General features: G+C 48.5%; 1 protein-coding gene across 1 annotated transcript; it reads right to left on the minus strand.

The window, feature by feature from the left end:
- Positions 1–4237: 4237 nt before the first annotated feature.
- On the minus strand, positions 4238–13109 carry LOC138765767 (decapping and exoribonuclease protein-like). The gene is made up of 5 exons (XM_069942822.1): positions 12985–13109; positions 11238–11607; positions 7726–7954; positions 5185–5381; positions 4238–4837 (listed from the first exon to the last, which is right to left on the minus strand). The coding sequence occupies exons 1-5, from the start codon at positions 13010–13012 to the stop codon at positions 4537–4539; spliced, it is 1125 nt and encodes a 374-aa protein (XP_069798923.1). The 5' UTR covers positions 13013–13109; the 3' UTR covers positions 4238–4536.
- Between the last annotated feature and the right edge of the window lie 1322 nt (positions 13110–14431).

Consider the following 14431-nt stretch of genomic DNA (forward strand, 5'->3'; position numbering starts at 1 on the left):
CCAGACTATACCCAGTATAACAGGCCAGAGTATACCCACCGTCCTCCAGACTATACCCGGTATAACAGGCCAGAGTATACCCACCGTCCTCCAGACTATACCCGGTGTAACAGGCCAGAGTATACCCACCGTCCTCCAGACTTTACCTGGTGTAACAGGCCAGAGTATACCCACCGTCCTCCAGACTATACCCGGTATAACAGGCCAGAGTATACCCACCGTCCTCCAGACTATACCCGGTATAACAGGCCAGAGTATACCCACCGTCCTCCAGACTATACCCGGTGTAACAGGCCAGAGTATACCCACCGTCCTCCAGACTTTACCTGGTGTAACAGGCCAGAGTATACCCACCGTCCTCCAGACTTTACCTGGTGTAACAGGCCAGAGTATACCCACCGTCCTCCAGACTTTACCTGGTGTAACAGGCCAGAATATACCCACCGTCCTCCAGACTATACCCGGTATAACAGGCCAGAGTATACCCACCGTCCTCTAGACTATACCCGATATAACAGGCCAGAGTATACCCACCGTTTTCCAGACTATACCTGGTGTAACAGGCCAGAGTATACCCACCGTCCTTCAGACTATACCCGGTGTAACAGGCCAGAGTATACCCACCGTCCTCCAGACTATACCTGGTGTAACAGGCCAGAGTATACCCACCGTCCTCCAGACTATACCTGGTGTAACAGGCCAGAGAATACTCACCTTCCTCCAGACTATACCTGGTGTAACAGGCCAGAATATACCCACCGTCCTCCAGACTATACCTGGTGTAACAGGCCAGAATATACCTACCGTCCTCCAGACTATACCCGGTGTAACAGGCCAGAGTATACCCACCGTTTCTCCAGACTATACCTGGTATAACAGGCCAGAGTATACCCACCGTCCTCCAGACTATACCCGGTATAACAGGCCAGAGTATACCCACCGTCCTCCAGACTATACCCGGTATAAAAGGCCAGAGTATACCCACCGTCCTCCAGACTATACCCGGTGTAACAGGCCAGAGTATACCCACCGTCCTCCAGACTATACCCGATGTAACAGGCCACAGTATACCCACCGTCCTCCAGACTTTACCTGGTGTAACAGGCCAGAGTATACCCACCGTCCTCCAGACTATACCCGGTGTAACAGGCCAGAATATACCTACCGTCCTCCAGACTATACCCGGTGTAACAGGCCAGAGTATACCCACCGTCCTCCAGACTATACCCGGTGTAACAGGCCAGAGTATACCCACCGTCCTCCAGACTATACCCGATGTAACAGGCCACAGTATACCCACCGTCTTCCAGACTATACCCAATGTAACAGGCCAGAGTATACCCACCGTCCTCCAGACTATACCTGGTGTAACAGGCCAGAATATACCCACCTTCCTCCAGACTATACCCGGTGTAACAGGCCAGAGTATACCCACCGTCCTCCAGACTATACCCGGTGTAACAGGCCAGAGTATACCCACCGTCCTCCAGACTATACCTGGTGTAACAGGCCAGAATATACCCACCGTCCTCCAGACTATACCCGGTGTAACAGGCCAGAGTATACCCACCGTCCTCCAGACTATACCCGGTGTAACAGGCCAGAATATACCCACCGTCCTCCAGACTATACCCGGTGTAACAGGCCAGAGTATACCCACCGTCCTCCAGACTATACCCGGTGTAACAGGCCAGAGTATACCCACCGTCCTCCAGACTATACCCGATGTAACAGGCCACAGTATACCCACCGTCTTCCAGACTATACCCAATGTAACAGGCCAGAGTATACCCACCGTCCTCCAGACTATACCTGGTGTAACAGGCCAGAATATACCCACCTTCCTCCAGACTATACCCGGTGTAACAGGCCAGAGTATACCCACCGTCCTCCAGACTATACCTGGTGTAACAGGCCAGAATATACCCACCGTCCTCCAGACTATACCTGGTGTAACAGGTCAGAGTATACCCACCGTCCTCCAGACTATACCTGGTGTAACAGGCCAGAATATACCCACCGTCCTCCAGCCTATGCTCGGTGTAGCAGGCCAGAGTATACCCACCGTCCTCAGACTATACCTTGGGTTAAAGCAGCCTAAGCTTAAAGGAGAACTCCAGCGAAAATTTTTATTAAAGTATTGTATTGTCCCCCAAAAGTTATACAAATCACCAAATACACTTATTACGGGAAATGCTTATAAAGTGCTTTTTTCCCTGCACTTACGACTGCATCAAGGCTTCACTTCCTGGATAACATGGTGATGTCACTTCCTGGATAATATGGTGATGTCACTTCCTGGATAACATGGTAATGTCATGACACAAGTTCCAGAGCTGTGTGGGCTGTGGCTGCTGGAGAGGATGATGGCAGAGGGAGGCTCAGTGTCCCTCCAGTGCCCTGTGCCCCTCAGTGTCCCCCTCCCATCATCCTCTCCAGCAGCCACAGCCCGCACAGCTCTGGGAGTCGGGTTGTGACATCACCATGTTTTCCAGGAAGTGACAGCACCATGTTTTCCAGGAAGTGACAGCACCATGTTATCCAGGAAGTGACATCACCATTTTATCCAGGAAGTGACATCACCATGTTATCCAGGAAGTGACATCACCATGTTATCCAGGAAGTGAAGCCTTGATGCAGTAGTAAGTGCAGGGAAAAAAGCACTTTATAAGCATTTCCCGTAATAAGTGTATATTGGTGATTTGTATAACATTTGGGTTGCAATACAATACTTTAACAAAAATTTTCGCTGGACTTCTACTTCAAATATACCCCTAGGCCGGATAATCGGCCGGATCGGCCCCATTTGGCCCGATTCGGCCGATTATCGTTCGGTGAAATAGAGAGAACGAACAGCCGATGATCGTGTCATCGGCTGATTGTTCATTTAGGGCCAGACCTAAAATCATTGTTCCCCCACCGCGCATCGCTACGGTTGAATAGCGGTGCGCGGCGGGCGACCGACGATTTGACAAGCAGCATCATCATACATTACCTGTGCAGGCTTCTTCTCCGCGCTGTCTTCATCTCCGGGTCCCGTGCGCTCTATCTTCAGAAAGGCCGGTCAGCTGACAGGCCACACTCAGCCAATCACAGCCTGCGGCGGTCCCGGCCTGTGATTGGCCGAGCGCTCCGTCAGCTGACTGGCCATTCTGAAGATAGAGCGCGCGGGACTCGGGGATGAAGACACAGCGGAGAAGAAGCCTGGACAGGTAATGTATGATGATGCTGCTTGTCAAATCGTCGGTCGCCCGCCGCGCACCGCTATTCAACCGTAGCGATGCGCGGTGGGGGAACAATGATTTTAGGTCTGGCCCTAAATGAACAATCAGCCGATGACACGATCATCGGCTGTTCGTTCTCTCTATTTCACCGAACGATAATCGGCTGAATCGGGCCAAATGGGGCCGATCCAGCCGATTATCGTTACTGTGGAATAGGGCCCATAGGGTGATTATCAAACATGGTGTAAAGTGAAACTGGCTCAGTTGCCCCTAGCAACCAATCAGATTCCAACTTTAATTTTCCAGAGTCTGAGAGGAATGAAAAGTGGAATCTGATTGGTTGCTAGGGGCAACTGAGCCAGTTTCACTTTACACCATGTTTGATAAATCTCCCCCCTAGTTTTCTTTGTGGCACCACCCCTTTAATTATTAAACACAGAGGGGAGAATGTATCACCTGTGCAATTTTTTTTGCGCAGGTGTCAATTATTAGTCACTGTGTATAAAATTTACTTTGAGGGTTCAAACACACACAGCGTATACGCAGCAAATTTGATACTGTGTTCAGTTATTTAGATCTAATCTGCTGCGTATCTGCTGCGTATCGCAGCAGTAAATACGCAGCGTATATGCCGTGTGTGTTTGTACCCTGAGGGTGCGTTCACACATACCGGAGTTGCAAGTGATACCGAAGTCCGCTGCGATTCCCAGTCATTTTGAATAGGTTTACTTACTCGCAGAATTTTAATTCCACTGCAAGTATGTAAAGCGGCATCCCCCTTAGCCCGCAGCGACCCAGTCATTACCCGTCCGCGCTCCGGCTTGCCTCTGTGGCCCCCGGCTCCCTGAAGTCCTGCTCAGCCAATCAGTGGGTGCGACTAGATAGTGCACTGATTGGCTGAGCGGGACATCAGGATGCCAGGGGCCACAAAAGCAGGCCGGAGCGCGGACCCGTAATGTATGCACTAACTAAAGTGCCAAGTGACCCAAGGATGATGACGACTGCAGAATGTTGGATACTCTACACCGGGGGTAGGGAAACTTCGGCCCTCCAATAGGTGCAAAACTACAATTGCCATCATGCCTGGGCAGCCAAAGCTAAGGTTCTCCATCCTTCCTTGCTCTACAAATATAACAGGTTACAGAGAAGTTGTATCCCTCATCCTTCATGAGTAGTGCCACATTCCTGACTGATTCACTACTTCTTAGTTACTGCTGTAGTTGCCCCTCCCTGTCACCAGGTGGCGCCTTCCTGTGGCAGCAAACAGCTGTATGAGTGTCCAGTATCTTCCTTCCTCCCATCAGCTACTGGACTAGAAGAAAGTAAAGGCAAGGAAAAAGGGTAGATATCCTAGTGTGGTGAGGGGAGACCCCAGATTTCTCCAGCTTAGTGGTCCCATCACACAGTGACCTCTGTGACCCCTATAGGTACGCCACCACACCATGATACTCCGTTGAGGTGACAGCCCTAATATTACCTCCACCATTTCAGGGATTTCTGATGTTTCAAACTTTGTTACAGATTTGACTATTCCGTCTTGATTCCGCTGTCCAGCGACGATGAGGGGAATCCCACACAGGACGGACTGGCTCCACCATTTCAGGAGCTTATTGCTGGGGAAATAGAGTATGTTTATCACAGTGATTGAGGAAACAAGTTATCCACATAAGATTAAAGGGGAAGTCCGAGGATTTTGAAAATCTGGCAGCCGTCAGGGGCAGGGGGGGAATTTGAGCATGAGTAGGCACTTGCCTCTTCCCGCACCTGCGGTGAGCGGCCGGTCTCAGCCAATCAGTAACTGGAGCAGTTTCCCATTCCAGTCACTGACTGGCTAAGCAGGCAGTCCATCAGCTGGGTCGTGACCCGAGGCTGGCCCCAGGTAAGTATATACTTGTTAACAAATTTTCTGGTTGCAGGGTTTTCATAATGCACGGACTTCTCCTTTAAGTATGACCGGCACCTGTGTATGCTTTGTGTATTGCCCGTTGTCTTCAGCTCTACGTAGCAGGCTGGGGGGGCTTCACTACTCTGAGGGTCCTTGCAGTCCACCTCTCCAGAGACCAGAAAAGAATGGGAGTCCAGTTGGCCCTTCAAGACGCTGTAAAATGCCTCATTGGTGTTCACAACATCTTCTGGGCGAGGATCACCATCAGGAGAGTCTGGGTGGGAAAACAAATTAGGGATAGATAATATATTAAGCAAACTACTAAATACAGTATAATCAATATCCGGATTATCCCTGAGAAAAGATTTGTCAACAGAAAGATGTCCTTAAAGTGACTCTGTCAGCAGGTTTATGGCGTCCTATCTCAGGGAGCATAAACTAGTGACAGAGAAGCTGAACAGAATGATGGATCACATTGCTCTGTGCAGCTGATTCAGAGATATCCTCCTGAATAACATTAACTATAAGTAGTCCTCTCCATTATGTGCATGTGCTCAGTAGTCCTGGATATTCATGAGCTCCAGTGAACTCCGCCCACCAGCTGCTGATTGGCAGTTATCTACCCTTGCTGTGTATAGCCAGTCAGTTGTTAGTCAGCAGCTGGAGGGCTGGGGGAGGGGTGCAGCACGAATCCCATTCTCCTGCATAATAGGAAAACATATATATAAAATACTGTACATTGTTCTGTTCAGGATTTTACTAGTCACTAGTTTAATTTGCTCCTATTTAAGGCGGCATAAACCAATTGACAGATTCCCTTTAAAGGGGAATGCGCCATCAGAAATTACAAACAAAAGTTTTCTTTCTAATCAACTGTTGCCAGAAAGTTCCAGAGATTTGTTATTTACTTCTATTAAAAAATCCTTATTCTTCCAGGACTTATCAGCTGCTGTATTTACTGCAGGAAATGATACATTTTGTTAAAGGGGTAGTGCGGCGCTTAGTAATTATTCACAGAATAACACACATTACAAAGTTATACAACTTTGTAATGTATGTTATGTCTGTGAATCGCCCCCTTCCCGTGTCCCCCCACCCCCGCACGTGTACCCGGAAGTGTGGTGCGCTATACATACCGACCCCGTCCGCCATCTTCTTCAAAGACGTCATCTTCGGGAGGCCGGCCAACCCGCTCCTGCTGGCCCCCTCTGCTGCGTCATAACTGTGCTCAGCCGCGATTGGCTGAGCACAGTTATGCTTAGCCAATCGCGGCTGAGCAGCTGATGACACTGCAGAGGGGGGTCGGCATGCAGGACAGCTGCAGCGAGTCGGCCAGCCTCCCGAAGATTGCATCGACAGAAGACGGGGGTCGACACGCGACAGGTATGTATATCGCAGCACACTTCCGGGTACAATTGCTGAGTGCCGCACTACCCCTTTAAGTCTGAAGAGCAGGAGACGTTTTCTATGGGGATTTGCTACTGCTCTGGACAGCCTGACCTCCTCCCCACCGAAGACTAGTCCCTCTGTACCCCCACTACCTCCCGCCACACCCCAGACTGATCAACCTGCCCCCTTCCCTACCCCAGACTGATCAACCTGCCCCCCTCCCTACCCCAGACTAATTAACCTGACCTCCCACCCCGACTGATCAACCTGGCCCCCTCCATACCCCAGACTGATCAACCTGCCCCCCTCCCTACCCCAGACTGATCAACCTGCCCCCCTCCCTACCCCAGACTAATCAACCTGACCCCCCACCCCCGACTGATCAACCTGACCCCCTCCCTATCTCAGACTAATCAACCTGCCCCCCTCCCTACCCCAGGCTGATCAAACTGACCCCCCCCCTCCCTCAGACTGATCAACCTGACCCCCTCCCTACCCCAGGCTGATCAACCTGACCCCCTCCCTACCCCAGGCTGATCAACCTGACCCCCTCCCTACCCCAGACTGATCAACCTGATCCCCCCCCCCTCCCTCAGACTGATCAACCTGACCCCCTCCCTACCCCAGACTGATCAACCTGACCCCCTCCCTACCCCAGACTGATCAACCTGACGCCCTCCCCACCCCAGACTGGCCACCCTATACCCCCCTCACCACTGATTGTCCTCCCTTTCCACAAACCTGTGAATTTTTTCTTCCTCCTCCATAGTGCAGTCTCTACAGGACCTGTAGTGACATCATCAGTTAAGGTCCTTCAGAATTTACACTAACGTTACTGAATGGTCTCTTGGCTTCAAATCATGGCAGAACTGCAGCAGCGAGACAATACAGCACAAAACGTATATGTCCCTGGGCGGCCGCCCAAAACGGTTGTGTTTGGTATTACAATTCACCTCCACTCATTTCAAAGGAACTAATCTGCAATATAACTGAGAACAAGAGCCATTCTGTTTCTGGGAGAAAGGGACCCATCCTAGATTACCCCCTTAATGTTTGCGCTGTCTGTAATGTTATACTCCTCAAAACACGTAGGTTTGATGTGACCTGTCACTGGATGGGAAGCTATCACTTACACAAGCCAGTCCCTCACACTCTGTAGTGTACATTTATATTAGTGGTCTGCTTTATATGAGCACGGACAGACAGGGAGGTGACGGGGATGGACAGACCTGAAATTATGTAGTTCTCAAACTTGAATCCAGAATAAATGAGCCTCTTCTCCTCTTCTCCACATTGTTCCCGCCACTTTCGAGCACCATCAGTCTCCCTCTCATCGATATAGAGGGTGCCCTTAAACAGAGTAACAGTCAGGAGCCAGTCTGCTTGCTTCTCATAAGGGGTGCACAGAATCTTAGCAAGGATACCCCGTCTGGTAACAAAGTCGTAGTCCACCGGCCTGGAGACAGAACAATACTGTTAGTAATACTGGTATCAGACACCTGGTCAGGACTCTCATTTAGCCTGACCAGCTTCTTCTCTAGTGAACCCCCTTAGTCAGTACAGATGGGAACAACCATCCTGTGAGGTTGCTATGGGCCCCCTGATATTCTTCTCCGAGGCCCCAGGATGCGCCCTGTAGACTCGCTCAGGATCGTCATACATTGTTATTTCCTGGTGGGGGTAAATAGTAAAATGAAAGCAGACTTCTTTGGGGAAAACAACTTTTTGTGTAAGGGTAGCTTCACACGTACTGTATCACAGCGGATATGATGGTGCGGATCCGCAGCAGATTTGATCTAAATAACCGAACACCGCATCAAATCTGCTGTGGATCCTGTACGTGTGAACGCACCCTCTAAGTGTGAAACACGAGGCGTAATGAGTGGCAGATGATAAGAAAGAACACTGTGGCATGGCTTTACCAGTCACGATCTGTGCCACACTGGTCACAAGAGCTTGAGGGCCTCCACAGGAACTTCCCAAGCTTTGTGGGCTGGCACAGTGGCCAGGGGGCTGCGCAGCACATAGGAGGGATTATACAGTAGTTACCATGTACAATCTTTTTGTTTCTGGCCTGGTGGTATTTCAGGGTGCCCAGGAAGGCGAGGTGCAGAGCAGAAGACCAAAGTGGTCCCAAGCTGTCCTCAGCTCTCTCCTGTCACCTTATGGAGGGGATAACTTACTGGCAGAGAGGCTAATTGATATTTTTTTGGGACTGCCCAAGTATTAAAGTGACTTTGTACCCACAATCTGACCCCCCCAAACCACTTGTACGTTCATATAGCTGCTTTTAATGCAAGATCTGACCTGGGGTCCGTTCGGCAGGGGATGCAGTTATTGTCCTAAAACAACTTTTAATCCAACAGCGATGTGTCTAACGGCCGGGGCATACATTTGTATATGCATTAGGCTGGCACACCCTCTCTGTCCTTCCTCCCCATCCTCCTCATCATTAGGAATGCTCCAGGCAGATTGCCTCCTATTCCCCACCTGTGTGTATAATGAACATGGGCTGGATCGTTAAGACACCTGTGCAAAGCTCAAACAGCAGTAAATGTTCCTGGATCATTCCTAATGCTGAGGAGGGTGGGGAGGAAGGACGGAGAGGTGGTGCCAGCCTAATGCATATATAAATGTAAGCCCCGGCCGTTAGACACAGCGCTGCCGGATTAAAAGTTGTTTTTACGACAATAACTGCATCCCCTGCCGAACGGACCCCAGGACAGATCTTGGATTAAAAGCAGCTATCTGACGGTACAAGTGGTTTTTGTTTTTTTTTGGGGGGGGGGGGGGGGGGGTCAGATTGTGGGTACAGAGTCGCTTTAAAGGTTACTGGTCTCAAGAATCTGCCTTGCTGAACTCTGTTCTTGAAGTCGACATTGGTCTAGATGCTCTCACTTATTTATTCAATGTTACTCCTAAAACTAGAGGAAACAAGTCCTCAAAGTTACTGCCCCAACTTCTTACCGCAGCTTAATCACTGATATCCCCAGAGAAGCAGACTTCTCCCCCATCCATCATAGACTTAGTAACACAGATTAAAGAAATAAGAGGAAAAGAGCGCCTGACTGCATCACTGAATAACAAAATGGCGACTCCATATGGGGGTCCTGGGATGCTGCTAGTTATACTTGTTAATGTAGAAATGGCCTCCTTCTCCAACATTGCCCCCCCCCCCCCCCCCTCCATTCCTATCCTCTTTGTTCTTCCCCTTGTCTATTACCTTCATCTTTGTGGATTGCAGTCAGGATAGCCGTTTGCTTTTACCTACTGGTTCTTCATGTTATTTGCTGTTGCCTATCTTAATGGTGTAATGTTTCTCATGTTCACCTTGAGCTTGGAGTTGTTTGAGAATTTGTACCTCCTAAGGTACCTGTTATTTTCTTTTTTGCTTCTTTGACTCCACTCCTGATGGGCTTATGCTTAAAGGAGAAGTTTGATGTCTGCCTTTTCTTCCAAAAGAGCCGGGGAGGTGGTGGCGCCATTGTGCACTTAGGAGCCTATTCCACGGAGCGATAATTGGCCGAATCGGCCCTATTATCGTTCCGTGGAATAGAGACAACGATCAACCGATGATCTTGGAATAGCGATGCTTGGGGGGCGACCGACAGTTCCACAAGCACCGTACTTTACCTAAACATGTTGCAGGTCTTCTCCTGCACTCCTTTTTCTCCCTTGGTCCCGCTCGCAGCAGCAGCTTCGGTGCGGTCTGTCTTAGCTGACAGACCACTCAGCTAATCACTGGCCAGGACCGCCACTGCCTGTGATTGGCTGAGCGGTCTGTCAGCTCAGACAGGCCGCACCGAAGCTGCTGCTGCGCCGGACCGGGAGGCAAAAGGAGCGCAGGAGAAGACCTGAAATATGTTTAGGTAAAGTATTGTGCTTAAACAAGGGCAACAAGGACATCGGTAACGATGTCCCTGGAGCCCTCGTTAAACGATTATCGGGCCATTTAATAGGTCTAGTAAACGAGCGTTGATCTAGCAGATCGGCGCTCCTTTACATTATTGATCGGACCCCCATCGGCCTGTGGAATAGGACCTTTACTCTTTTGAAAAAAAAATAAGAGGCTGACACCGGACTTATCTTTTTAGCTACTGTTTGGTCTGTTCTGTTGTCATAACTTTTGTGAAAACTTTTTAAAAAATTACAATGAAAAAAAAAGATTAATGGATACCTCCTCTCACTAGAGAGGCTACATTAGTCTGACTGACTCGTGTTTTATCATCCCCTGTACCAACACAGAGCGGCAAAATATTTGTACAAAAATGCCTCACTTACACCAATGGCACAAGCCGGCCAGGGGCGGGCTAGATCAGCGCTATGGAGGCTGGGCAGTGCTCCTAACGGTATTACCGGACCAAGGAGTAAAATACTAACTGCTCGGGAACAGTGCCAAAGATGAAGGTAGGTCTCTTACCTTCATGCTCGGCATCTCTGGCACAATAGGGAGATATCAGCATATTAGATTCGTCTAACATCCTGATAGTTTCCCTATAACCTGTAGCTTCCAGTCAAAGCAGGTACAAATACAGTTTCAGCACAAAACATTACAAACAATACAAAACACAGCAACATCATAGCAGATTAATACAGACATATAAAATAAACTTGACGTAAGGCACAGATGGGCGACACCCAACCACAGGCCCTGCAGGGATCTCAGTGGGACACTGCACATATATCCAGTCGTATATTAACACACACCATAGGCCCCCATCCTCTCTCATGCTACACACCTTTCGTTGCTAGAACCTTGTAGAAGATCTTTGTTGTCCTTCATCCATGTTAACATATTATGAAGTCCCACTTGTTCGTGGTTAATGTATGATACATTGGGATCCTTATATCCGTCCATCACGTTCCAATAAACAGAGACTTCTCCATCATCCATCCCAGGTGGGGGTCTAAGATAGCGGAGGCTTTGGTCATCACCACGGTACAATCCCTCCCCATCCAGGGAGTAATAACCCAGTTCTGAAGGCGGTGTGTACGACAATGTGAAGTCGCAGTAGTTTCTGGGATTTGTGTCTAAAGGAGCAATGTGAGAGGACTTGGATGGTAGCGAATGTTCTGTGTCAGATTCATGTCCTCTCTTGTACGCCCCCCCTGAAATACAGAAGACAAAACAATATAGTACAGCATAGTACCTGGAGAGGCATGTAGGATACTGGGCAATACAAGCGCGGGTGTAAGGGCTTTTTAAAAGTACAAATTCCATATGTTTTGTGTATTTATGTTACTTTATATTATTCCAGTATAGTTGGTTTCCAATACTGAGCCTTAGCAGCCTTTTTACATGGCTACTTTTTGAGTGGCCAGAAAGTTACTTAGATATGAAAATATGCAAAAGTGATCTCATGACAGAGCGTCCACCATCAACACCATGAATGACCACCACTAATGCTCAAATGGCAGCGTGACCACCAGTGGACCCAACTGGAGACTGGTCTGATAACAGGACTTCCTGGTTTTCAATGCTGCGGGCTATTGTATCACCACTTACCTCCTCGGGCCATGCAGTAAGCAGAAAGTGTTCTTAGTGTACAAAAGTCCAGACTCCTGTCATAATGACCGCACTTCCTGCTCTGAAGGGGGTTTCCTACTCAAGAGCAGAAAGCTTGACAGCTGTACAGCTGTGGCCTGGTTCATGGCTGCCCAGTCCTGCAATTCCATTTTTTGAGTGCTGATACCCGACTCTTCATAGTATCCCTGTAGCGGGGGGTACTGGGATAATAACGTGAGGGTTAATTCTACAGGCTAACACTAACCTCCAGATTAGTAATGGACGCCATCTTTTAGTCAATGTAGTAAAGACATCCCTATACCCCCTTCTTGACTAAAAAGCATTCTTTCCAACTACAGAAGGGACTTGTACATGTAAGTCCCGTTTGCAGATTGTAAATGCATGCAGGAAAGGCTGAAAGACTGTGTTTCCACTTTACATTTTAACAATGTGGGAGCACAGCCTAACAGTCACCCCTCCCCAGTCTTGTCTATAGGGCATCTTCCCCTGCACTACAGCCTCTAGTAATTAAGCGGTCAATGCTGTGTATACTAAACTAGGTATTGGCATCAAAGTAAAAATTCTGGTACCGTAACATCCCCAGCCCCAATGGCAACATGACCACTACTAAGGCTTAAATGGTGAAAAGACCACCACCAATGGCATTATGACTATCTAGCAAAGAAATCACCATTGATGGTCCCAATGGAAACATGACCACTTCAAATGCCAGAATGGCATTGTGACCACCACTGTTGGCCTCAATATTATCACAACCACCACTAATAACCAACACTGATGGCCTCAATGGCAACATAACCACCACCAGTACCCAAATGGCAATGTGACCACCACCAATAGCACCAATAGCAATATGACCACCACTAAAGCCCAAATGGCAGTGTAACTACCACCGATGGCCTCAATGGTAGTGTAACTACAACAGACACTCTTATTCACCATAATCTGCCTTTTCTCACCTCGTCCGCTTTCGTCTCCTTCATACATTTTTGCGTCTTTCTCCTTTAGGGTTGTGTGTAGAATGAAGCTGAGGTCCTGTCTAGGCCAGAGATGCTTCAAGGAAAGAAGAAAGGTGTAGCCTCTGGGGTTACCGTCTCTGCTTTATATAGAGATCAATACAGGAAGCCTAAGCAAGCTGTATTACCTCATACATAGACCGGGAGATATTGCCACATGACACGGTATGTTGGAGGGGGCTGAGGAGCGGCATGTTATTACATGGGACTGTATGTTACAGGGGGCCGGAGAGGGGAAATTATGTCTTTACATGGGACTGTATGTTAGAGGGGGCTGAATAAAGGGGAAAGATATTTCAACATGGGACCCCAGGAAAAAAAGATTAAAAGAGACTATAGAGGGAAGTGATTTTTATATAGATGTTAGAAAGTGTTGAATGGAGGAAAATGATGTTTGTTTGTTTTTTAATTTGCCTGTATACTGGAAGGGGCTGAACGAGAGGACGTTTTTACAGTCAACTGTATGTTGGGGGAGAATAAAAAAACATAAATGACTCACAAAATGACACACCTGCCCTGTATACTGTAACACCACCACCACTAGACACACCTGCCCTGTATACTGTAACACCACCACCACTAGACACACCTGTCCTGTATACTGTAACACCTCCACCACTAGACACACCTGTCCTGTATACTGTAACACCTCCACCACTAGACACACCTGTCCTGTATACTGTAACACCTCCACCACTAGACACACCTGCCCTGTATACTGTAACACCACCACCACTAGACACACCTGCCCTGTATACTGTAACACCACCACCACTAGACACACCTGTCCTGTATACTGTAACACCACCACCACTAGACACACCTGTCCTGTATACTGTAACACCTCCACCACTAGACACACCTGTCCTGTATACTGTAACACCTCCACCACTAGACACACCTGTCCTGTATACTGTAACACCTCCACCACTAGACACACCTGCCCTGTATACTGTAACACTTCCACTACTAGACACACCTGTCCTGTATACTGTAACACTTCCACTACTAGACACACCTGTCCTGTATACTGTAACACTTCCACTACTAGACACACCTGTCCTGTATACTGTAACACCACTACTAGACACACCTGTCCTGTATACTGTAACACCACTACTAGACACACCTGTCCTGTATACTGTAACACCACCATCAAGGGTAATAGTGGCTGTGCCATATGGTTCTCCTTCATTTCTATTCAGCATGAATGGACTGTTATCAGTGACTACTGGTAGTGTTACAGTGTACAGGGCAGGTGTGTCTAGTGGTGGTGTTACAGTGTACAGGGCACGTGTGTCTAGTGGTGGTGTTACAGTGTACAGGACAGGTGTGTCTAGTGGTGGTGGTGGTGTTACAGTGTACAGGGCAGGTGTGTCTAGTGGTGGTG

The sequence above is a fragment of the Dendropsophus ebraccatus genome, chromosome 10, assembly GCF_027789765.1.
Source record: "Dendropsophus ebraccatus isolate aDenEbr1 chromosome 10, aDenEbr1.pat, whole genome shotgun sequence".
Taxonomy (NCBI): domain Eukaryota; kingdom Metazoa; phylum Chordata; class Amphibia; order Anura; family Hylidae; genus Dendropsophus; species Dendropsophus ebraccatus.

Excerpts from the sequence above, each read along its gene's own strand:
- LOC138765767 (XM_069942822.1), bottom strand. The coding sequence starts at position 13,012 with ATGTATGAAGGAGACGAAAGCGGACGAG. Across the intron at positions 11,608-12,984 it reads AGGAGACGAAAGCGGACGAG|GGGGGGCGTACAAGAGAGGA; the intron begins GTGAGAAAAGGC and ends TCTGTATTTCAG. Across the intron at positions 7,955-11,237 it reads CAAGGTTCTAGCAACGAAAG|GCCGGTGGACTACGACTTTG; the intron begins GTGTGTAGCATG and ends TTCTGTCTCCAG.